Below are 18,338 nucleotides of genomic sequence, written 5' to 3'. Positions count from 1 at the left end.
CTCATGATGCCAGGCAGAAATTACAATCATTATGCTTGGTATGAACTTATTTATTTATTTGTTTGTTTACATATTTACTTAGATTACCATGAGGCGATATCCAGCTGAGGGTATACTCGAAGGATTTGAAACTCTCGGTTAACCTTTGCAGTGCTGACATTATGCAAAGGTTTTCGTCCCTTGAATAAGACACAAATTTAGCCTGAATATAAAATCCAGTTGTGTCCATGGCGGCGGAAGGGTTAGGGCTGCCTTAATAGAGTATTCAGGTGTAATATAATGGGCTCTTTAACCTCTTCTGTCAGGTGGCGATTTTTTTTTATATTCTTGTCATCACTAGAGGATTTTGTTCAACGCAGACGTATAGCAGTGAAGGAGTTGGGGAAGGACCGGCGTAAATAGTAAAGGAGTTGATGTGAACGTATGTTAGTGAAGGAGTTGAAGACGTATATTAGTGAAGGACTTGACGAAGACGTATGTTAGTGAAAGAGTTGACGAAGACGTATAGTAGTGAAGGAATTGATGAAGGACAGACGTATATAGTAGTGAAGTTGAAGGAAAGACGTATAGTAGTGAAGGAGTTGATGAAGGACGGACATATAGTAGTGAAGGAGTTAATGAAGGCTGTATCTAACTCCTGGTTCGAAAAGTGTCACCAAATCTGAAGAAAATCGTCATGTGGCAGAAGTTGTAGAATGTAGTATACGTTATTGGAGTGAATGGTTAACGCTCTAGTATGATACGGATTCTCCTAGTCTGTATGAAATCGTCTGGAGCAACTGGGGTGAATAGAGAGAAAATGTCAGTGGGTTGTTCAAAAGGGTAGGCATAAGTACGTAGTGCCATTGTGGAATAAATGTGTTAAAATAGAATAATTAAATCAAGAAGTAATATTGTATGTCATTATCGAATACTTGAGAGTGTAGTGTACTGTAACGTAGTGTAGTGTAGTACGTGTAGAAGTAACTAATTACATATGATTTATTACAGAATACTTAACCCGTTCAGTCCGATGATGTGTTTTGTTAGCTTATTCTTGATGTTTCCAGACGATTTTTGTCAATACAGGAGAGCGCCACGGTACTGAAGAGGTTAAACACTATTTTGATGACGTGTTTATTTTATTTTGGCTATTCCCACAGTATTTTCATCATCATCATCATCATCATCATCAGTCCACTGCATGACAAAGGTCACTGCCCATTGTCTTCTAATTTGACATTGGCTGTCTGCCTGTTCCATCCAGTCCCAGCGGATCTCAGAATCTAATCTCGCCAGCTTGTTTTTTGTAATTCTTTTCCTTTCTCTGCATCTCAGGGTTGCCACTCAGTTGTCCTGGTTATCCATCTGTCATTTGCTCTACGAAGGACATGTCCACATCCATTGAAGCTTGTATTGCACTGCTTATATCCATGTACTTTTCGTCTGTTCTCTTGTGCAGGATGCTTTCTTTCTGCCTCCAAGGGAGATCGAACATAACCCTTTCCATTCCTCTCTGAGCACTCCTTAGTTTACGTTCCAAGGATTTTTGTTCAGACATTGCATTACGTAAACCTAAATAAGGCTTCAGTTACTACCCTTAGGTTTACCCAGATGTCTTGCATATATGCCCTTGCATTTATTTCAGTAACCCTTATAAAAATGCCCTTAGAATTTATTACCCTTAAATATACCCAAATAAATCTTGCGTGAATACCCTTAGATATACTTAAATAACCCTTGTATAAATGCCCGTAGAATCAATTACCTTTAAGGACATCGAAATAATTCTTCCATAAGTGCCATTAGATACACTTAATGCCCTTAGAATTTAGTACCATAAAAATTCCTAAATACTTCTTGCACAAATACCATTACATATACGTAAATAACCCTTGCATAAATACCATCAGACAGACCGAAAAATGACCTGCCTAAACACTCCTAGATAAAACTCACCATGACATGCACAGATTCTTTTAAAAACGCCTAAATAAGACTGGCGTAATATCGTTAAGTATCTGTAAATAAGACCTGCCTAAATACCAGAGCTTAGGCAGTCTCAGATCCCGGCCTGAGGAGCTGTGGAATGGAGGGATTAGTGAAAGGAGAGGGGGGAGCTGGGGAGGGAAGAGAAGGGGGAGGGGGAAGCGGGGGAAGGAAGAGGAGGGGGAGGGGAGGGGAGGTAAGAGGAGCGGGGAAAGGAGGAGGAGGAAAGGGAGATGTGAACAGGAAACATGAAATGGGTGAGGTGAAGAAAAAGGAATGGAAGGATGGTGGGAAATGGGTTGAGAGAGAAGGCAAGAGGGGACAAGGAGGAGATAGGGTCAGAGAGCGAGAGGAGGAAAAGAGGGAAGAGCAAGAAGAAATGTAGGTAGATAAAGAATGCGGTGAAAGGAGGAACAGAAGGAAAATAGGGATGGAAAATAAGAGAAGTGTGAGAGGGGGGAGGAAGGAATTAACCGCTTTATTAGATGACAGGTTGATTTATCATTGGTACCTCCTGACGATTTTATTCAGCTGAGGGATGACATTGAAAGGGTTAATGAAGGCTATATTTAACCCCTCCATCCTGACAAATTCTCCTTAGCAGAACAAAATCGTCTGGAGATAGCAAGAATAAATACAGTATAAAAGACGTCTTCGTGGGGAACGGGTTAAGGAGGGAAGAGAGGAAAGGAGGGAAAGGAGGAAGAAAGGTTCAGGAAGTTAGAAAAGGGAAAGTATGAAAAAGGAAAGAGAGAAGAAAGAGGTGTGAGCGAAGGGAAAGTTGGAGGAAGGATGGAAGGGAAGAGCGTAAGAGGAAAAGGAGGATATGAGACAAGGGAAGGAAAAGCACACACACACACACACACACACACACACACACACACACACACACACACACACACACACACACACACACACACACACACACACACACACACACACGCAGGGGGAGGGAGAGAGAGAAAGAGAGAGAGGCGGGGAGGAAGGAGGGTGGGATGAACTTGAGAGAAGCGGAAGAAATAAAATTAAGGTGAAAAAGGCTGTAGGAAGTAATTAAAGTGAGAGAAGGGGGAGGGGTGGAGAGAGACGGTTAGTGGGAAGAATGAGAGAGAGAGAGAGAGAGAGAGAGAGAAATATGGAAACACGTATAAAAGTACCAGAAGCCGGAGTCACAGGATCTTCCGGCGAATACCTTTGGGGTGGTGTGGTGTGGTTGGGTTATTTTATGTGGGATGGTGTGAGGTGCTGGTATAACGTGTGAGATGGTGGTATGGTGTCGTGTGAGGTGGTGGTATGGTGTCGTGTGAGGTGGTGGTATGGTGTCGTGTGAGGTGGTGGTATGGTGTCATGTGGGGTGGTGGTATGGTGTCGTGTGGGGTGGTGTGAGATGTGGTATGGTGTCGTGTGGTGGTGTAAGGTGGTGGTATGGTGTGGTGTGGGGTGGTGTGAGATGATGGTATGGTGTCTTGTGGGGTGGTGTAAGATGGTGGTATGGTGTCGTGTGGGGTGGTGTAAGATGTGGTATGGTGTCGTGTGGTGGTGGTATGGTGTGTGGGATGGTGTGAGGTGGTGGTATGGTGTCGTGAGGTGGTGGTATAGTGTGTGGGGTGGTGTGAGGTGGTGGTATGGTGTCGTGTGGGGTGGGGTGAGATGGTGGTATGGTGTCGTGTAGGGTATGGTGTGGCTTCGCTAAAGTCGCCAAAGTGTATGGCTGTGAAGCATCTCCATCCCGAAAATAGTTAGTGAGAAATAGACGGACAGAGCCGCTTCTAGACATGCTCTTGTACCTGAAAATGAGTTAAGGAGAGAGAGAGAGAGAGAGAGAGAGAGAGAGAGAGAGAGAGAAAAAATGGAGGGCGACGAGGTGGCGGGAAAATAAAGAAATGGGAAGATAATGGTAGAGAAACAGGTGAGAAAAAGAGAAGTTGGGTGCCTGGAGAAATAAGGAGAGAGGAGAGGTGGAAGGAGAGAAAAGAAATGAAGGAAAACAGGCTAGTGGAGAAAATGACGAAGTTAGGGAGGAAAATGATGGACGGAGGGGGGAGGGGGAAGAGGAGGAGAGAGGTGGAGAGGAGGAGGAAGAGAGAGAGGCAGGAGGGAGGGAGGGTGAGAGACAGGTAGAGTTAAAGCTGCACTGCCGGCCCTCTCTGGTGAGGGTCCTCTGTTGACATACACACGCGCACATATGGTCACACACACACACACACACACACACACACACACACACACACACACACACACACACACACACACACACACACACACACACACACACATTCTTACATAAACATCATCATTATCGTAATGCAAATGCAGACATAATTACATAACGTACATTTTTAGTTATAAACTAATACCCCCCACACACACACACACCATCATCGTCATCATCATCATCATCATCATCATCACCACCACCACCTTCCTTCTCATCATCTTCCTCTACCTTTGAATCACCACCACCACCTCCGTGTTCCCACTAACATTAATGGGAAGGCTTCAGAAGAAAAATGAAGCGAACACAAAAGGAGAAATATAATTGGAGTCCCCAGAGAAAATGGGTCACACCTTCATTCTCATGTTTTACACACATACATACTACATAAGTACATTATTGTCTACATACCCGGTATATATATATATATATATATATATATATATATATATATATATATATATATATATATATATATATATATATTCCTGAGTAGTGATTTTGTTACTGATTGCTTTTTCTGTTTACACGGAGAGAACGAACACAAAAGCCATACAACTCGCGCGCACGCACGCACGCGCACACACACACACACACACACACACACACACACACACACACACACACACACACACACACACACACACACACACACACACACACACAGGAATGTGTATAATGACAAAAAAAGATAAACAGCATGCAACTGGCATAAAAATGCTCTGAGAACGCTGTGACGCAGTGCCAGAAATTTGCCCTTGACCTTGACGTTTGATCTGGACTAAAAATGAGTTACTTCCCCAGACTAAAGGACATTTTTAAAATACCAGTTTTGATCTAAATCTGGTCAGGCATTTATTAGATACTTTGTTAACATATATATCGGTAGTTCCATACTTAGGAACGCATTCGGTAATAGAAACTTTCCCTTCTACGTTGTTGATTAGATGTAAACGTACGAGTAAACACGTGCTCAGTAGACTCATGCAGATAGTGTTGTAAGAGTTAGTTTATAGTGGTTTATATAGAATTTTTAGAAGTCAGTGGACATATAAGATTTATTTTTAACACCTTGTAAGAATACTAATTGTGCCTACTTATTTAATTTGTGTTTATTTTAGACAGAGCAATTTGGATGTAATTTATACTGTTTCAAATACATTCACGACACTGAAATAAAGGCTCATAACTTGAAAATATGTAAAGATTTTTAAAATATATATTGTATATGAAAGTAATTGCATGAACAAAAGAAATACGTGTACAAAGGTGGTTTTGCCGGTAAGAATGTGTGCGTATGTGTATACCTGCCAGCATGTGCGTGGTCCTTCACGTACAGAAACCACAGTAACACCACTTCTAACCGCAATAACATCTCTGAGAGAGAGAGAGAGAGCTATCAGGAAAAAGAATTATCGGTGAATAAATGAAATCGTACATTCATTCCATCAGGTTGTCACAGTTTAGGTTCTGGACCGCAGTTTCGCGTCTTTTTTTTATTCGATTTTTCTTTCCCTTTTTTTCATTTGTTTTATTTACTTTTTTTTTTTTGTCGGGGCTATTAATGGTAAAGAATGGTAGCCGAGATAGGTGGTGTCAGTTGCCTTTGGACTAGTGGCGGTCAATAGGGAATGGGGTGGAGGGAATTGGATGGGGGTGGGGAAGGGGAAGAGGAGCCAGGAGGGGAGCAGGGAATGAAAAATAGGAAATAGAGGGGAGGGATTTGGAAGAATGGAAGAGAGGGGGAGCAGGAGGACCAGGGGGTTGAAGGTTGGAGGGGAGGAGAGAGGAGGGATCGGTAGAATGACAGAAGAGGGGTTAGGGATTGGAAATGTAGGGGGACGAAGAATGGAATGGGGAAAGGGAAGGGGGGGAGGAAGAGGAGGGGGAGAAGGAACTGGAGAATTGGGAGGGAGGAGGAGGGGGGTAGTGGGAATGGAAGGGTGGAGAAAGAGAGTGGGAGGAGGGGCAGGATGGTGAGGTGGATGTTTTGGTGAGGTTGACATTTTCGGTTCCTTTTATGTCAGTTGATTCATCTATTAGTGTTATTATTGTAGCGACCCCGATTTTAGGCGTACTGGTGTTGTGTTTCCTACTTTGGTTTGTAGGCTTGATTGCATGGTGGTGGAATTCGTTTTTATTATTCTTATTGTTTTTGTTGGTAGCCACAGTTGTTTTCCTTTCATATCTGTAAATGCCACTCAATGAAAATAGCGAGAATTTAGTTTACAGTTTATTATTATTATTTATTATTATTATTATTATTATTATTTTATCATTATTGTTGTGTGTGTGTGTGACGTGAATCAGGTTACGACAACAAAGGTGCCGAGATAGCGGGAGCGTTCCTGTTATCCCGTCTTTTATTTACGGTAATTGGGACGCCAGGCTGATGGTGGTGCTGTGATGGTATTGTGGCAGTGGGTGTGATGCTGGTGGTGTTGGTGGTATTTGAGGTGGTAGTGGCTGTGCTGGTTGGTGATATAGATGGTGATGATGGTTGTATATGGTGATGGTGAATGGTATTTGAGGTTATTTTGATCATGGTGCTTATGATAGAGTTATGAAGCTGACTCTTGGGATGGTGATTTGGGTGGTGGTGGTAGGAAGAGTTTGGTTGTGGTAGAGATAGTTGTAATCGTGGTGGTATTGGAGGTGGTGGTGGTTGGGGCAGAAGGATGGCTGGTTGTATGACTTAATTGATGTGATTGGGGATGGTGCTTTTTTTCTTGTGTGTGTGTGTGAGAGAGAGAGAGATTTTGGTGGTTTTTGGTTGTGGATCTTAGTTGTGTGTGTGTGTGTGTGTGTGTGTGTGTGTGTGTGTGTGTGTGTGTAAATGATTGAGTGTGTGTATCTGTACCCATTATATCTCATGAACGGCTTTAGCTATCAACATGAAACCTTCAGGGTATCAAGAAATTGCCAAAATCTTGGACGACGTCGAAAATGGGCACTCGGGGTCAATGTCAAGGTCTCCAGAATGGCTGCCAAAGGTCAAGCAGTTTTTGTCACTCGCCTTTAGCACCATTATATTTCATGAACGGCTTGAGCTATCAACATGACACCTTCAGGATATGAAGATATGGCCAAAATCTTGGACTTGACCAGCAACATATTCTGGCGGGCGATTAGCATTCGGCTCCCAAATACTTTCCTTTCATTTATCTCCAGTTTTGATTGTGGTGGTGTTTGTGGTGATTGTGATGGGAGGGTGGTGGTGGTTATGGGTGGATAATTTTGCAGGAATAAGCGATTACCGTGCTTATTATTCTTTCTGGTTGCGGCTATTTCTTTGTATCTTGCTGGGAATGATCTACCGGAGTTGTTGTTGGGTTTTTGTGTTATTGAGGGTAGGATTATGGTTATTATTGTTATTATTATTATTATTATTATTATTACTATTGTTGTTGTTTTGTTGTTGTTAGTAGTAGTAGTAGTAGTAATAGAACACTGTTAATACTGATACTGCCAATAATAATAGTAATAATAATTACGTTTGTGGGTAATCATTAAGGTGTGTTTACCTTTAATTAACCACGAGCAGGTGAGAGATGACGGGGAGGAGCAGGTACAGGCAGCCAGTCAATATGCTTCACGGGGATGGATGGTTGAGTGGGTGGATGGATGGAAGAGTTGTTGAAAGGTTAGTTTGATAGCATGGGTGAGTAGATGAATGGATGAAAGTTAGCTTGCTGGATGGATGAATGGGCGATTGAAATGTTAGCTCGATGGGTGAATGGATAGTTGAAACGTTTGCTGGCTGGAAGAATGGATAGATGGCTGATCAGGTGGATGAATGTGGCTGGTTAATTGCATATAAGGAAGGATGGATGAATGAATAGATGGTTGATTAGGTGGATGAATGATTGGTTGGTTGTTTCCGTATAAGGAAGGATGGATGAGTCATTGACTGGATGGGTGGTTAAGTGGATGGATTGATGGATAGTTGAAAGGTTGGTTGGTTAGATTGTTGAGTGGTTGCATGGATTAATGGATCGATGTTTGCAAGGTCGTATGAAAGAAGGAATGGATGGATGGGTGGATGGATGACAAGATGGTTGGATGGATAATTAAGCTGATTCATTGATTATTTTCCTCAAAAGATGGCTTGGTGGATGGATAAATGGATTGAGAGATGGACGAAGAAATTGGTGGTAAGATACTGAAATATAAATATACACAGACAAACAGGTGGATAGACAGATGAATGTAGATAGATAGAGATAGATAGATACAGATGGATGTAGAAAGGTAGAGACTGATGGATATAGATAGATGCTTAGGTGTGTTGATAGGAGGGTTGGTTTAAGGTAGAGCCCTCGAGCGGTATACACGGTTTTATAGATTGTGTATACCCTGGCTGGCTCTCACTAACTCACTGACTCACTGGCTGGCTCTCGCGGACTAATTATTTGACTGATTCATTGACTGACCGAACACCCCACCAGCAGGCTAACCCATTGACAGACTGATCAGAAGACCGACTAACTAACCGACTGGCGAAACAACTGATTGGCCTTTGTGACTGAATGACCTATCCACCTACCAAATGGCGGTCTGACACTCACTCACCCTCGCCAAGATGACTGATTGACGTGTGTATAACTGACGTATAGTGACCATATATTAGACTGATTGACTGGCTGACTGACTGACTGACTGATGTGTATAACTGACCGACCGACTGATTGTACGAGATGACAGTAACTGACCATTTGAATTAGTTCTCTGATAACTGATACTTTCTATCGTATTCCTCATCGTTTAAACATCACTCTAATTGGCCTGTTATGTGTAAGCTAATTATCGCCTATTATCATAACAGTATATAGACGATTCCCCTCCCATTACCCTTCCTCCTTTCCCACCTCCACTCAATTTCCCTCCCCCTTCCTCGTTTTATCTCGGCGGATTATTATTTATCAGCGTTATCGCCGCTCTCAGTAATCCCCCATCCCCCCCTTCTAGCTCAGTGGATTATCATTTATAGATGTTAACCCCCCCTCTCAGTAATCCCCCCCCCTCCATTTCCCCCTCCCCCATCTAGCGAAGTGGAACACCGTATCATTCTCTCTCTCTCTTTCTCTCTCTCTCTCTCTCTCTCTCATCCATTCCTTTCCCTTCTTACCCTCTCCTTCCCACATCCCCTCATCCTCTCCCAATCCCCCCTTCCGCCCCGATAACCAAACAGCCTCTCTTGCTCAAAACATGACCATATCCACACTCCCATCCCCCTGCAAATACCCCGACCCACCCCTCCCCCTGGCCCTCCCTCCGCCCTTCCCCTTTTCCCCTCCCCCTGGTTATGCCTGTCCCCTTCCCCTGCCCCATGATCACCTGTCTCCCCTCCTCTAGGTGTGACCCCCACTCTCTAACCCCCTGGATCAACTGCTCCCCCCCTCCCGTACCATAAAGAGACCCCAACTTGGTTAATAGGCTTCATTAGGAAGTCTGATGGAGGGCTAATGTGGAGAGCGACATGAGGGAGAAGGAGAGAGACGGAAAAGGGTAGGAAGAAGGGGGAGGAAAGGCAGGGGTGAAGGAGATGGGACAGGAGAGGAAAAAAGGGAGTAAGGGGAGGGGAAAATGGGGAAAAGGGAAGTGGTGGGAGAGGAGAGGAGGGGAAAATAGGTTAATAAATGTGAGGAAGGCTATACAAGATTTTAAAAGTGGGGAAGAGCAGAGAAGGAGACGTGGAATGGAGAAGAAGAGGAGGAGATGGGCATGTGGGTTTGGAAATGTGGAGGGCAGATTAGAGGAGGGAATATAGACGGTTGGAAAAGAGAGGGTGTGTAGGGTAGGGAAGGAGAGGAGGGAGGAAAAGAAGGAGGTGTGGGGTGAGGAAAGAAAAGGGAGAGGAAAGGTTAGTTGGGCGAGTGGAGAAATAGAGTAGCGAGGGGAAAGGAGGGATTTCGGAGAGGTTGGGAAAGTGGGGGAGAGGAGGAGGAGAACAAGAAAGAAAGTGGGGAGAAGATGAGGAAGTGAAATAGGAAGGGATAGGATGACGAAGGGAATGTGAAGTGGAGAGGGAAAAAAAAAGAAAGTGAAGTGAGGGAGGAAGTGGAACGATGAGTATTAGATGGGAGGGAAGAGGAAGATCTAATGTGGGATAATGTGAAAAGGTGATGATGACGACGACGTCTACAGTGATACAGTATATATATATATATATATATATATATATATATATATATATATATATATATATATATATATATATATATATAGAAGGAGAGAGAGCGTAGGGGTTTGGACATGTGAAGAGAAAAAAATGTGTAAATTTGATTTGAAGAGGAGGGGAGAGTAAGTGGCTGTGAATGGCGGAGAGAGAGAGAGAGAGAGAGAGAGAGAGAGAGCGTAGGGATTTGTACATGTGAAGAGAAAAAAAAAATATGAATTTGATTTGAGGAGGAGGGGAGTGGCTGTGAATGGCTAGGAAGAGAGAGAGAGAGAGAGAGAGAGAGGGAGGGAGGGAGAGAGAGAGGAGGAGGAAGAGAATGAGAGGAAGAATAGTGATGTGTTGAGGAAGAGTGGAGGTAAATGTGGGAGGCGAAGATAAACAGAGGAGAGAGCTCGAAGATGATGAACAATTGAGGAGGGACCAGAGAATGCCAGGAAGAGGAAGAAAAGGCAAAAAGAGAGAAACTGATGATAAAGATTGACAACATTCTTATGGGAATAAATGATGGTCTACACAAAAAATCGCTGCTAGTCAGAGGTGACTGTTCCACGTCTCCTCGAAAAAGCGGGTGAACTCTACGGATTCTTGTTGTCACATTTCATTTGTGTTCGTAGGGTTCGCCCTTTAAAAGACTTCAATGAAAAAAATGAGAATTGAAAGTTGGGTGGGAATATTTGCCCAAAGATCAGTTGTACCAAGTTTGAAGTTCTGAGGTGAAGAAACAAAGATTTTTTTTTTTTTTTTTTTTTTTTTTTTAATAACAGAACGGAGGAAGGAAAAACAAATGGGGGAAAAAAAAATAATCCATACACCAGACTACTGGTGTCCTCCATTCATAAAATATCTGTAACAGTTAGACTTGAACAGTTGTGGGTTGAAATTTGGAGGAAAACAACTCTGGGGAAGCGAGTGGCACCAAATTGAAAAATAAATCGGTATGGTCTTTACCGTAGTGTGGAGACCACTTTGAGGAGAAGGCCACGACAACGATGACGACTACGATGATGATGATGATGATGAACTACCGGGGAGGAGAGCCTGGAGAAAGTCGAAAAGAGGAGGAAAAGGCAGGACGAAAAAGTGATAATGGGAAGGAACTGAGGAGGAGAGACTTAGGAAAAGTTGAGCAGAGGAGAAAAGGAAACTGGGGAAGGAGGGGATTACGATGATGTTGGGAGGATGTAAAAGATTAAATTGGTAGGGAAGTAATGAAGGGGAGGTGGGGGAGAGCGGAAGAGAGAGAGAGAGAGAAAGAAGGAAGAGGAGGAAGGAAAGGGAGGCATAGAAGGAAGAGGAGGAAGGGAAAAATAAGAGGAAGAAGAGGATGGGAAAAATGCAAGGAAGAGAAAGGAAGAATAGTATGAAGGAGAGGTAGAGGGAGAAGGAAGGAAGGAACTAATGATAGAAAAGCAGGAAAGGAGAAGAGGGAGAGGGAGAAGAGAGAAAGAGCGAAAGGAAGAATAGAAAAAATGAAAAGGAAGAGAGGAGGGTATGGAGGAATAGAAAGAAGGGAAGGGAGGAATAGAAATGAGAGGAAATGGAGGAATAGAAAGGAGAGGAAATGGAGGAATAGAAATGAGGGGAAAGGGAGGAACAGAAAAAAAGAGAGAAGGGAGGAGTAGATGGGAGAGCGGGAAGGGAGGAACAGAGGAAAGGGGGAAACAGAAGAAGGAGAGGAAGGGGAGTAGAAGGGAGAGAGGGAAGGATTAAATATAAGGAAGAGATTGGGGAGAAACGAAAGGAGAGGGTAGGGAGAAATAGAAGGAAGAGAGGGAAGGGAGGCATAGATGGAAGAGAGGAATACAAGGAAGAGAGACTAGCGAGGAATGGAAGGAAGAGAGAGGAGAAGAAAATGGAAGAGGTGGAAGGGAGAAAGATAAAGAAAAAGATTGAGATACGAAAATGTAGTAAGCGAAAGACTGAAGGTAGATGAAAGAATAAGATAATGAGGGAGTAACTGTTGGAGGGCAAGGGGGGGGTAAAAAGGTGGAATATGACGAGGTGTAAAAGGGAGGGAAGAGGAATAGTAAAAGAATGAAAGAAGGAAGATAAAATGATGGTGTGTGATAGAAGCAAGGGGAAGAATTAAGAGCAACGAGGTGAATGGAATGTAAAGGATGGAGGAAAGAGAAGAAAGAATGAAGGGTATAATAAAATGCCAGAATGTGCAAGAGAAAGGAAGAATTTGAGGAATGAAATGATGAGACTGACGGAAGGGGAAAAGATGAAGGAAGAAGTAGAGGAGTAATATACTGAGTTTAAGAGGTGGAGGAGAGGATTAAGTTTATTGATGAAAAAGGCGTAATAAAGAAGGAAGAAGAGGGAAAGAGCTGAAAGAAAGAATGAAATGAACTTAGAATAGAGGAGGAAGTACAAAGAACAGAAAGAGGCCTAAAATCAGATTAGGCATATGTAAGAGGTGGAGGAAAGAGGAAGAAGTAAGTTTATTGATGTGAGGCGTAATAGAGGAGGAGGAAGGGAGAAGGAATAAAGAAAGCCTGAAATGAGATTAGTCAGGTGTAAGAGAGGGAGGGAAGAGGAAGAAGTAATGTGATTGATGGGGAAGGAGGAGAAGGATGAAAAAGTTATGATTATGACCTGACGGGAGGGGAGGGAGGGAGTGAAGGGAGAGGAGGGAGGGAGTGGAGGTGATGGCGTGGAAGGGAGAGGAGGGAGAGGCTAGTGAAAGGAAGGAGGGAGCGAGGGGAGGAGAACGCAAAGAAAGAGTGATTGAGAGGGAATAGGGGAGGGGAGGGAATGAGGAAGTAAGTTGGCAAGGTGGCAAGTGAGAGCGAAGGGAGGGAGGAGGGGGAGGAAAGGTGAGTAGGGAGAAGAGAGAAGTAGGGAGTGAGAAGGAAAGTTGAGGGAAGTGAGAAAGGAAGAAAGGGGAAGAGAGGGAAGTGGAGAGAGGTGAGGGCCGTGGGGAGTGAGAGCAGGAGAGAATGAAGAATGATGAGATTTGAGTGAAGGAGGAGGGAATGTGAAATGAGATAAGTGGGGAGTAATTATGGGGAGGGGATAGAGTGGGAAGTGTGGAGGGTTGAGACAAGAGGGAAGAAGGAGAGGTGACGAGAGTTCAAGTAGCGAGAGGGGAGAGATGAAACGAAGGAACTGGGGCGAAGAGAGAGGATTAGGAACTGCAGAGGAGTGGTTTAGGGAACTGAGAATAGAGGAAGGTGAAGAGAAGGCAGTAGGGAGAAGCGAGCGATGAAGGGAGGGAACTGGGGAGAGGTTTCTGGTAAGCTGACTAATTCTGTTGGAGTGTAGCTAAAATAAAACAGTAATAACATCCTCTGACTTATGTGGTTTCAGCCCCTTGAACCCTAGTTGCTTATTTATTCATTTATATATTTATTTTTATTTTGTTTTATCTTTAGGACAGGCTTATATAATTGGAAAGGTTGCGTTGTCTTCATTAACATCTTCATTAGTAGAGAGTCATTCCTAATCTGAACAAAATCACGTGGAGATAGTTAGAATAAATATAAAATATGTTATCAAACTGACGGGATACAGGCTGCGTTGACAGCATTGATTGCATCTCGTTCCTAGCGGTGGTGTATTAATGAGGCATCGATTGTTAGTGAGGAGGGTAATTACAGATCGATAAGGGTGATCAGAAGGCCGTTTAGGGGAGTAGGCTAACCTCTTCACTATGATGGCATCTTTTTAGTTGCAGGAGCATCTCCAGGCCCGGCCCCGTCCGTCTCTCTTACTAATGATTTTTGGTAATTCACTCCCATACATTGTGCGACTTTGGCGAAACGAAACGAAACCACCCTCGCACCACTCATAAAATCACCTAACACACCGTACAACACAACACAACACCGCACAACACAGCACCACAACACTACACCACACAGCAACACAACATCACACACCACGCAACACAGCACCATCACACTACAACACACAAAACACACCACACAAAATACAACAAAACAACTCTTAACACCACACAAAACCCCTCTTCCACACCACACCACACCACCACACTAAGGGCATTAACTAAAGAGGCCTGAAGCTCCCGCATCTGATGTTTTTGCACTTGTTCACTTTATTGTTGGATTGAGAGATAAACTTGGAGGGGGTGGTTACCTTTTCACCACGATGACCTTTTTTTTTTATCTTGCAACTTCCAGACGATTTTATATTGAGTAGAGAAGACGTTTTGAACAGGAGGGGTTAGAGAAAGCCTTCACTATCCTTTTACTTTGATGGGCAGCTTGGGAGTGTGGTGGAGTGAGGACGGGTGTGAAGGGATTTTGTGTTGAATCTCTCTCTCTCTCTCTCTCTCTCCTTTAACGCACCATGGACGGAGGGAAAAAAGGTAAAAAAATAAAAATGCTTTGAACATTAATGCTAACTTTTTCCCCTGTCCCCTGAAGTGATCAGTAAGGATGGGGTCAACTTTAATAATATAAAATAATCTTAAAAGTTATAAATACCCGCACTTTCGCCATTAACCCCTATTCTGTGACGATTCTTCTGTGTTAGTATACTTGTTTAAACCATTTTATTTTAAGTATGAAGAACTTTTAGGAATGAAGGTGTTTAAAAAAAAAAAAATCATTACCTTCCAATTTTCATCGATGGTTTTGTTCAATTCATGCCACTGACCGGAATTTTTTTTTATGGTTAAGAAATTGAGAGTCCTGTTGAATGGAAGGGGTTAACACTGATTTAATATGGTGGTTAATAAGAAAAGAAGTTAGATAAAGAAGTTACAGTACTTGAGGCAGAAAATAATGTGAGAGTGCAGCATTCATCTCTCTCTCTCCTCCCCCTGCAGTGATCAGTGTGGACGGGGGCACTCCAGCTGAGGTCAGTGACGTCAGCACCGCCACCACCCCACGCACAGGTTGGTACCCATCCCATGTTTACATTCTGCAGATGCAGTCTCCATCCTCGGACGGTACCTTTAGTCTTGCACGCAGAGTTCAGTTGTCTGCTGTTTGCTTTTCTTCTTTTCTTGTTTAATATTTTATCTCCCTGTGTATGTATTTTTACTGGAGTCTTGCCCAATACCTTCAGTTTTGGCGGATTTTTCCCCGTGTTACTGACGAGTAGATATTTATTTTAGCATATATATATTTTGCAGAAGCAACTTTCAGCTTCTTATATAGCCTACCTTTACATCTTTGTGTGTGTGTTCAGTTTGTACTTCGTTTGCTATAGGTCTTCTTTTTTTAATGAAAATGGAAGTCTCTTTCTTACATCTTTTGCTGTAGGTCTTCCCTTTTTTAATGGAAATGGAAGTCTCTTTCGGTACCTTTAGTTTTGCTGAGATAATTTTTGTATAGCTGTCTGTTTTATTCTGTACTGAAATCTTGTACGGTATTTCCTTTTTTCGGCTGGATTTTTTTTTTTTCCCAACCAATAGTTATTTGTTTTACAATGCATCCTGCGTGTCGGGAGCGTTATCATTCATTTCTGTGCATTTATTTTCATTTTTTTTCACTGACGATGTTGTTATTTGTTTCTAAATTGTGCTGGTTCGACCTTGGGCCTCATACGGTATGTTTCCTTTTTTTTTTTTTTTTTTTTTTTTTTTTTTTTTTTCTGAGTTAGTAGATATGTACAGCTATTTTGCACTGTGCCGGGGCGATCTTGAACCTCGTACATTTTGGGGAAGGTATAATGGTGGTAATAATAATAATAATAATAAAGTATTAGTATTAGCATTAGTATTATTATGTACCGTTTCAAGGCGCAGGAGCAGCTATCATAAACACATATTTTTTCGTCTTAAGTACAAGCAAAAGTGTGGTGATGTCTAGTTGTGTGTGTTTATCACAGGGTTCAGGTGTGTATTTATAGGTAACCACAGGGGTACAGCTGTAGCTTACCTCATTAGCCCTTACAGTACCATAATGATTTTTTTCCCATTTTGAATTGCTACTGCCAGACAATTTTATTCAGCTGCGGAGGGTCCTCTTTAACTGAAGGGATTAGATATTGTCCTCATTGACCCCAGAGCTGAATAAAATCGTCTGCTGATAGCACGATTGGACAAACAGAAGACCTCATCATACGTTAGGGGTCAGTACGTGGTCTTTATAATTATACTGTAGTTATTATATATTTTTTGTGCTTGTGCCGGGATCTTTTTGCTTTTGATGGTATTGATGTGTGTTTTATGGTACTGGAATGTTTTTATATTGAAATGTGTTTGATGTTGCTGATATTATTGTTGTATGTTTATATTGAATTTTTGTTATTGGTGTGCTCTTGATGTCACTGATGTTTTGAATGTTAGTGATGGGGTTTTGATGTTACTTTGTGTTTTTTTGTTGATGTGTGATGATGTTATTGATGTGGATTTGATATTATTGGTGTTTTTATGTTGATTTTTTTTTTATTATTATTATTGAAGCGTTTTGATGTTATTAATGTCTTTTCGATGTTACTGATGTGCTTTTATATTGGTGTGCTATTGATGTTGTTGACGTGTTCGTGTTATTAATGTTCATTTTTATTTTATTTTCTTCCATGGTGGTTGTTGGTGTTACTTGCTGGTTTGGTTTGGTGAAATAATCAAATTCCTGTTTATACTGTCCAAGAGCAGTAATGAAAATGTAATTGTGTTTTGTTTCGGCTTTCTGTTTTTGTTTGATGATGCTGTAATTGATTGTGCGTGTGTGTGTGTGTGTGTGTGTGTGTGTGTGTGTGTGTGTGTGAGAGAGAGGGGGGGAGGGGGGAGTCCATAATTCTGGCTTTGAAGTATTTTGAAACCAGACCTCTTCCACACTTCAAAAATTTAACCACTCTCTCAGCCTTCACCACTACCCCTTTGTTTTCACCATCTTCACTGTCTCACTCTCCTACTCTCCTTGCTACCCTGCTTTTCTATTATCTCACACTCTCTCCACCACTGTCTGTCACCTACCAACACCAACATTTCATTATCTCCCACTCTCTTCACCATTATCTGTCACCCCTCCTACTTCAGCTATCCCTGTCTTTCCATTAGTTCTGTCTCCCCTTGCTATCTCTCCACGAGGGTTTTATCGTACTTCACGCCACTCCTTCTCTTCCCACAGTCTGCACTCTCGGCAGTTCCCCTTCTGTCATGCTTTCCCATCTCGTACGGTATTATCTCTCCCTTTCTACCTCAGCCCTCACTCCCCCCCCCCTCATTCACTCCTCCTCTTCCTCACACTTCCCCCTCCTTTCATATCTCCCTCACACTACCCCCTTTCCTCCCTGCCTCCCTTCCACTCCTTACTACCGTTTGTCCCTCACACTCCTCCCTTTCCTCCCTACCTCCTTCACACTCATCGTCTCCCTTCCTCCCTCTCTTTTACTCCCCCTTTTCTCTTTCTCCCACATCTCTCCCTTCACTATGCCCCACTCCCCCACTCGCACTCCATTCTCCTCCCTCACCTCCCCACTCCTTCTCCCTTTCCCACTGTCCCTCAGAATTCCTCTTCTCCCTCCCTCCCCCCCTCCTGGTCTTACTCTGTGTTGTGTGGCAGGGCAGGGGTCATGGCGGAGGTCAGAGGTCACCAGGGGTCATGAATCATTTCCTCTCACCGTCCTGGCTGGGGAGGGGGTGAGAGATAGTGGTGATGGAAATGAATTGGCCTGTGGGTCGTATTCTCCTTAGTAGTGAAGGCTTCGGTGCACCTTCGGCTGAGCGACTTATTATGCGTTTTACGCCTTGATATTCTCTTTCGACTTTTTGTAAATTTTTGGCATCGACGTAGTTTGCCTCGCCAGTATGCAGTATGATAAAGAGGTGTGGTATGAAGATTATATCACTAAGAAAAAGACATTGCGAAAAATAAACAGGATGATAAAGAGGTGTGCTCTGAAAATTATATCACTAATAAAAAGACATTGCGAAAAATATACAGGATAAGGAAAAGAAAAAGACATTGCGAAAAATGTATAGGATAAGGAAAATTAAATCGCCAAGGAAAAGAAAAAGACATTACGAAAAATATACTGGATGATAAAGAAAAATAA

The 18,338-nt window shown here is 42.7% G+C and overlaps 1 protein-coding gene across 1 annotated transcript in view; it reads left to right on the top strand.

Moving 5' to 3' along the window:
- Orp8 (Oxysterol-binding protein-related protein 8) overlaps positions 1–18,338 on the top strand; it is a 234,742-nt gene that overhangs the window by 30,521 nt on the left and 185,883 nt on the right. Inside the window, exon 2 of the mRNA XM_080283821.1 lies at positions 15,160–15,228. Coding sequence (XP_080139947.1) covers positions 15,160–15,228 — 69 coding nt within the window. The remainder of the gene's footprint in view (positions 1–15,159; positions 15,229–18,338) is intronic.

This window comes from Coenobita brevimanus, chromosome 98, assembly GCF_032717465.1.
Source record: "Coenobita brevimanus isolate Jiangsu-jjx chromosome 98, ASM3271746v2, whole genome shotgun sequence".
In the NCBI taxonomy this organism is placed as follows: domain Eukaryota; kingdom Metazoa; phylum Arthropoda; class Malacostraca; order Decapoda; family Coenobitidae; genus Coenobita; species Coenobita brevimanus.
This window is presented reverse-complemented; position numbering and strand designations above follow the sequence as displayed.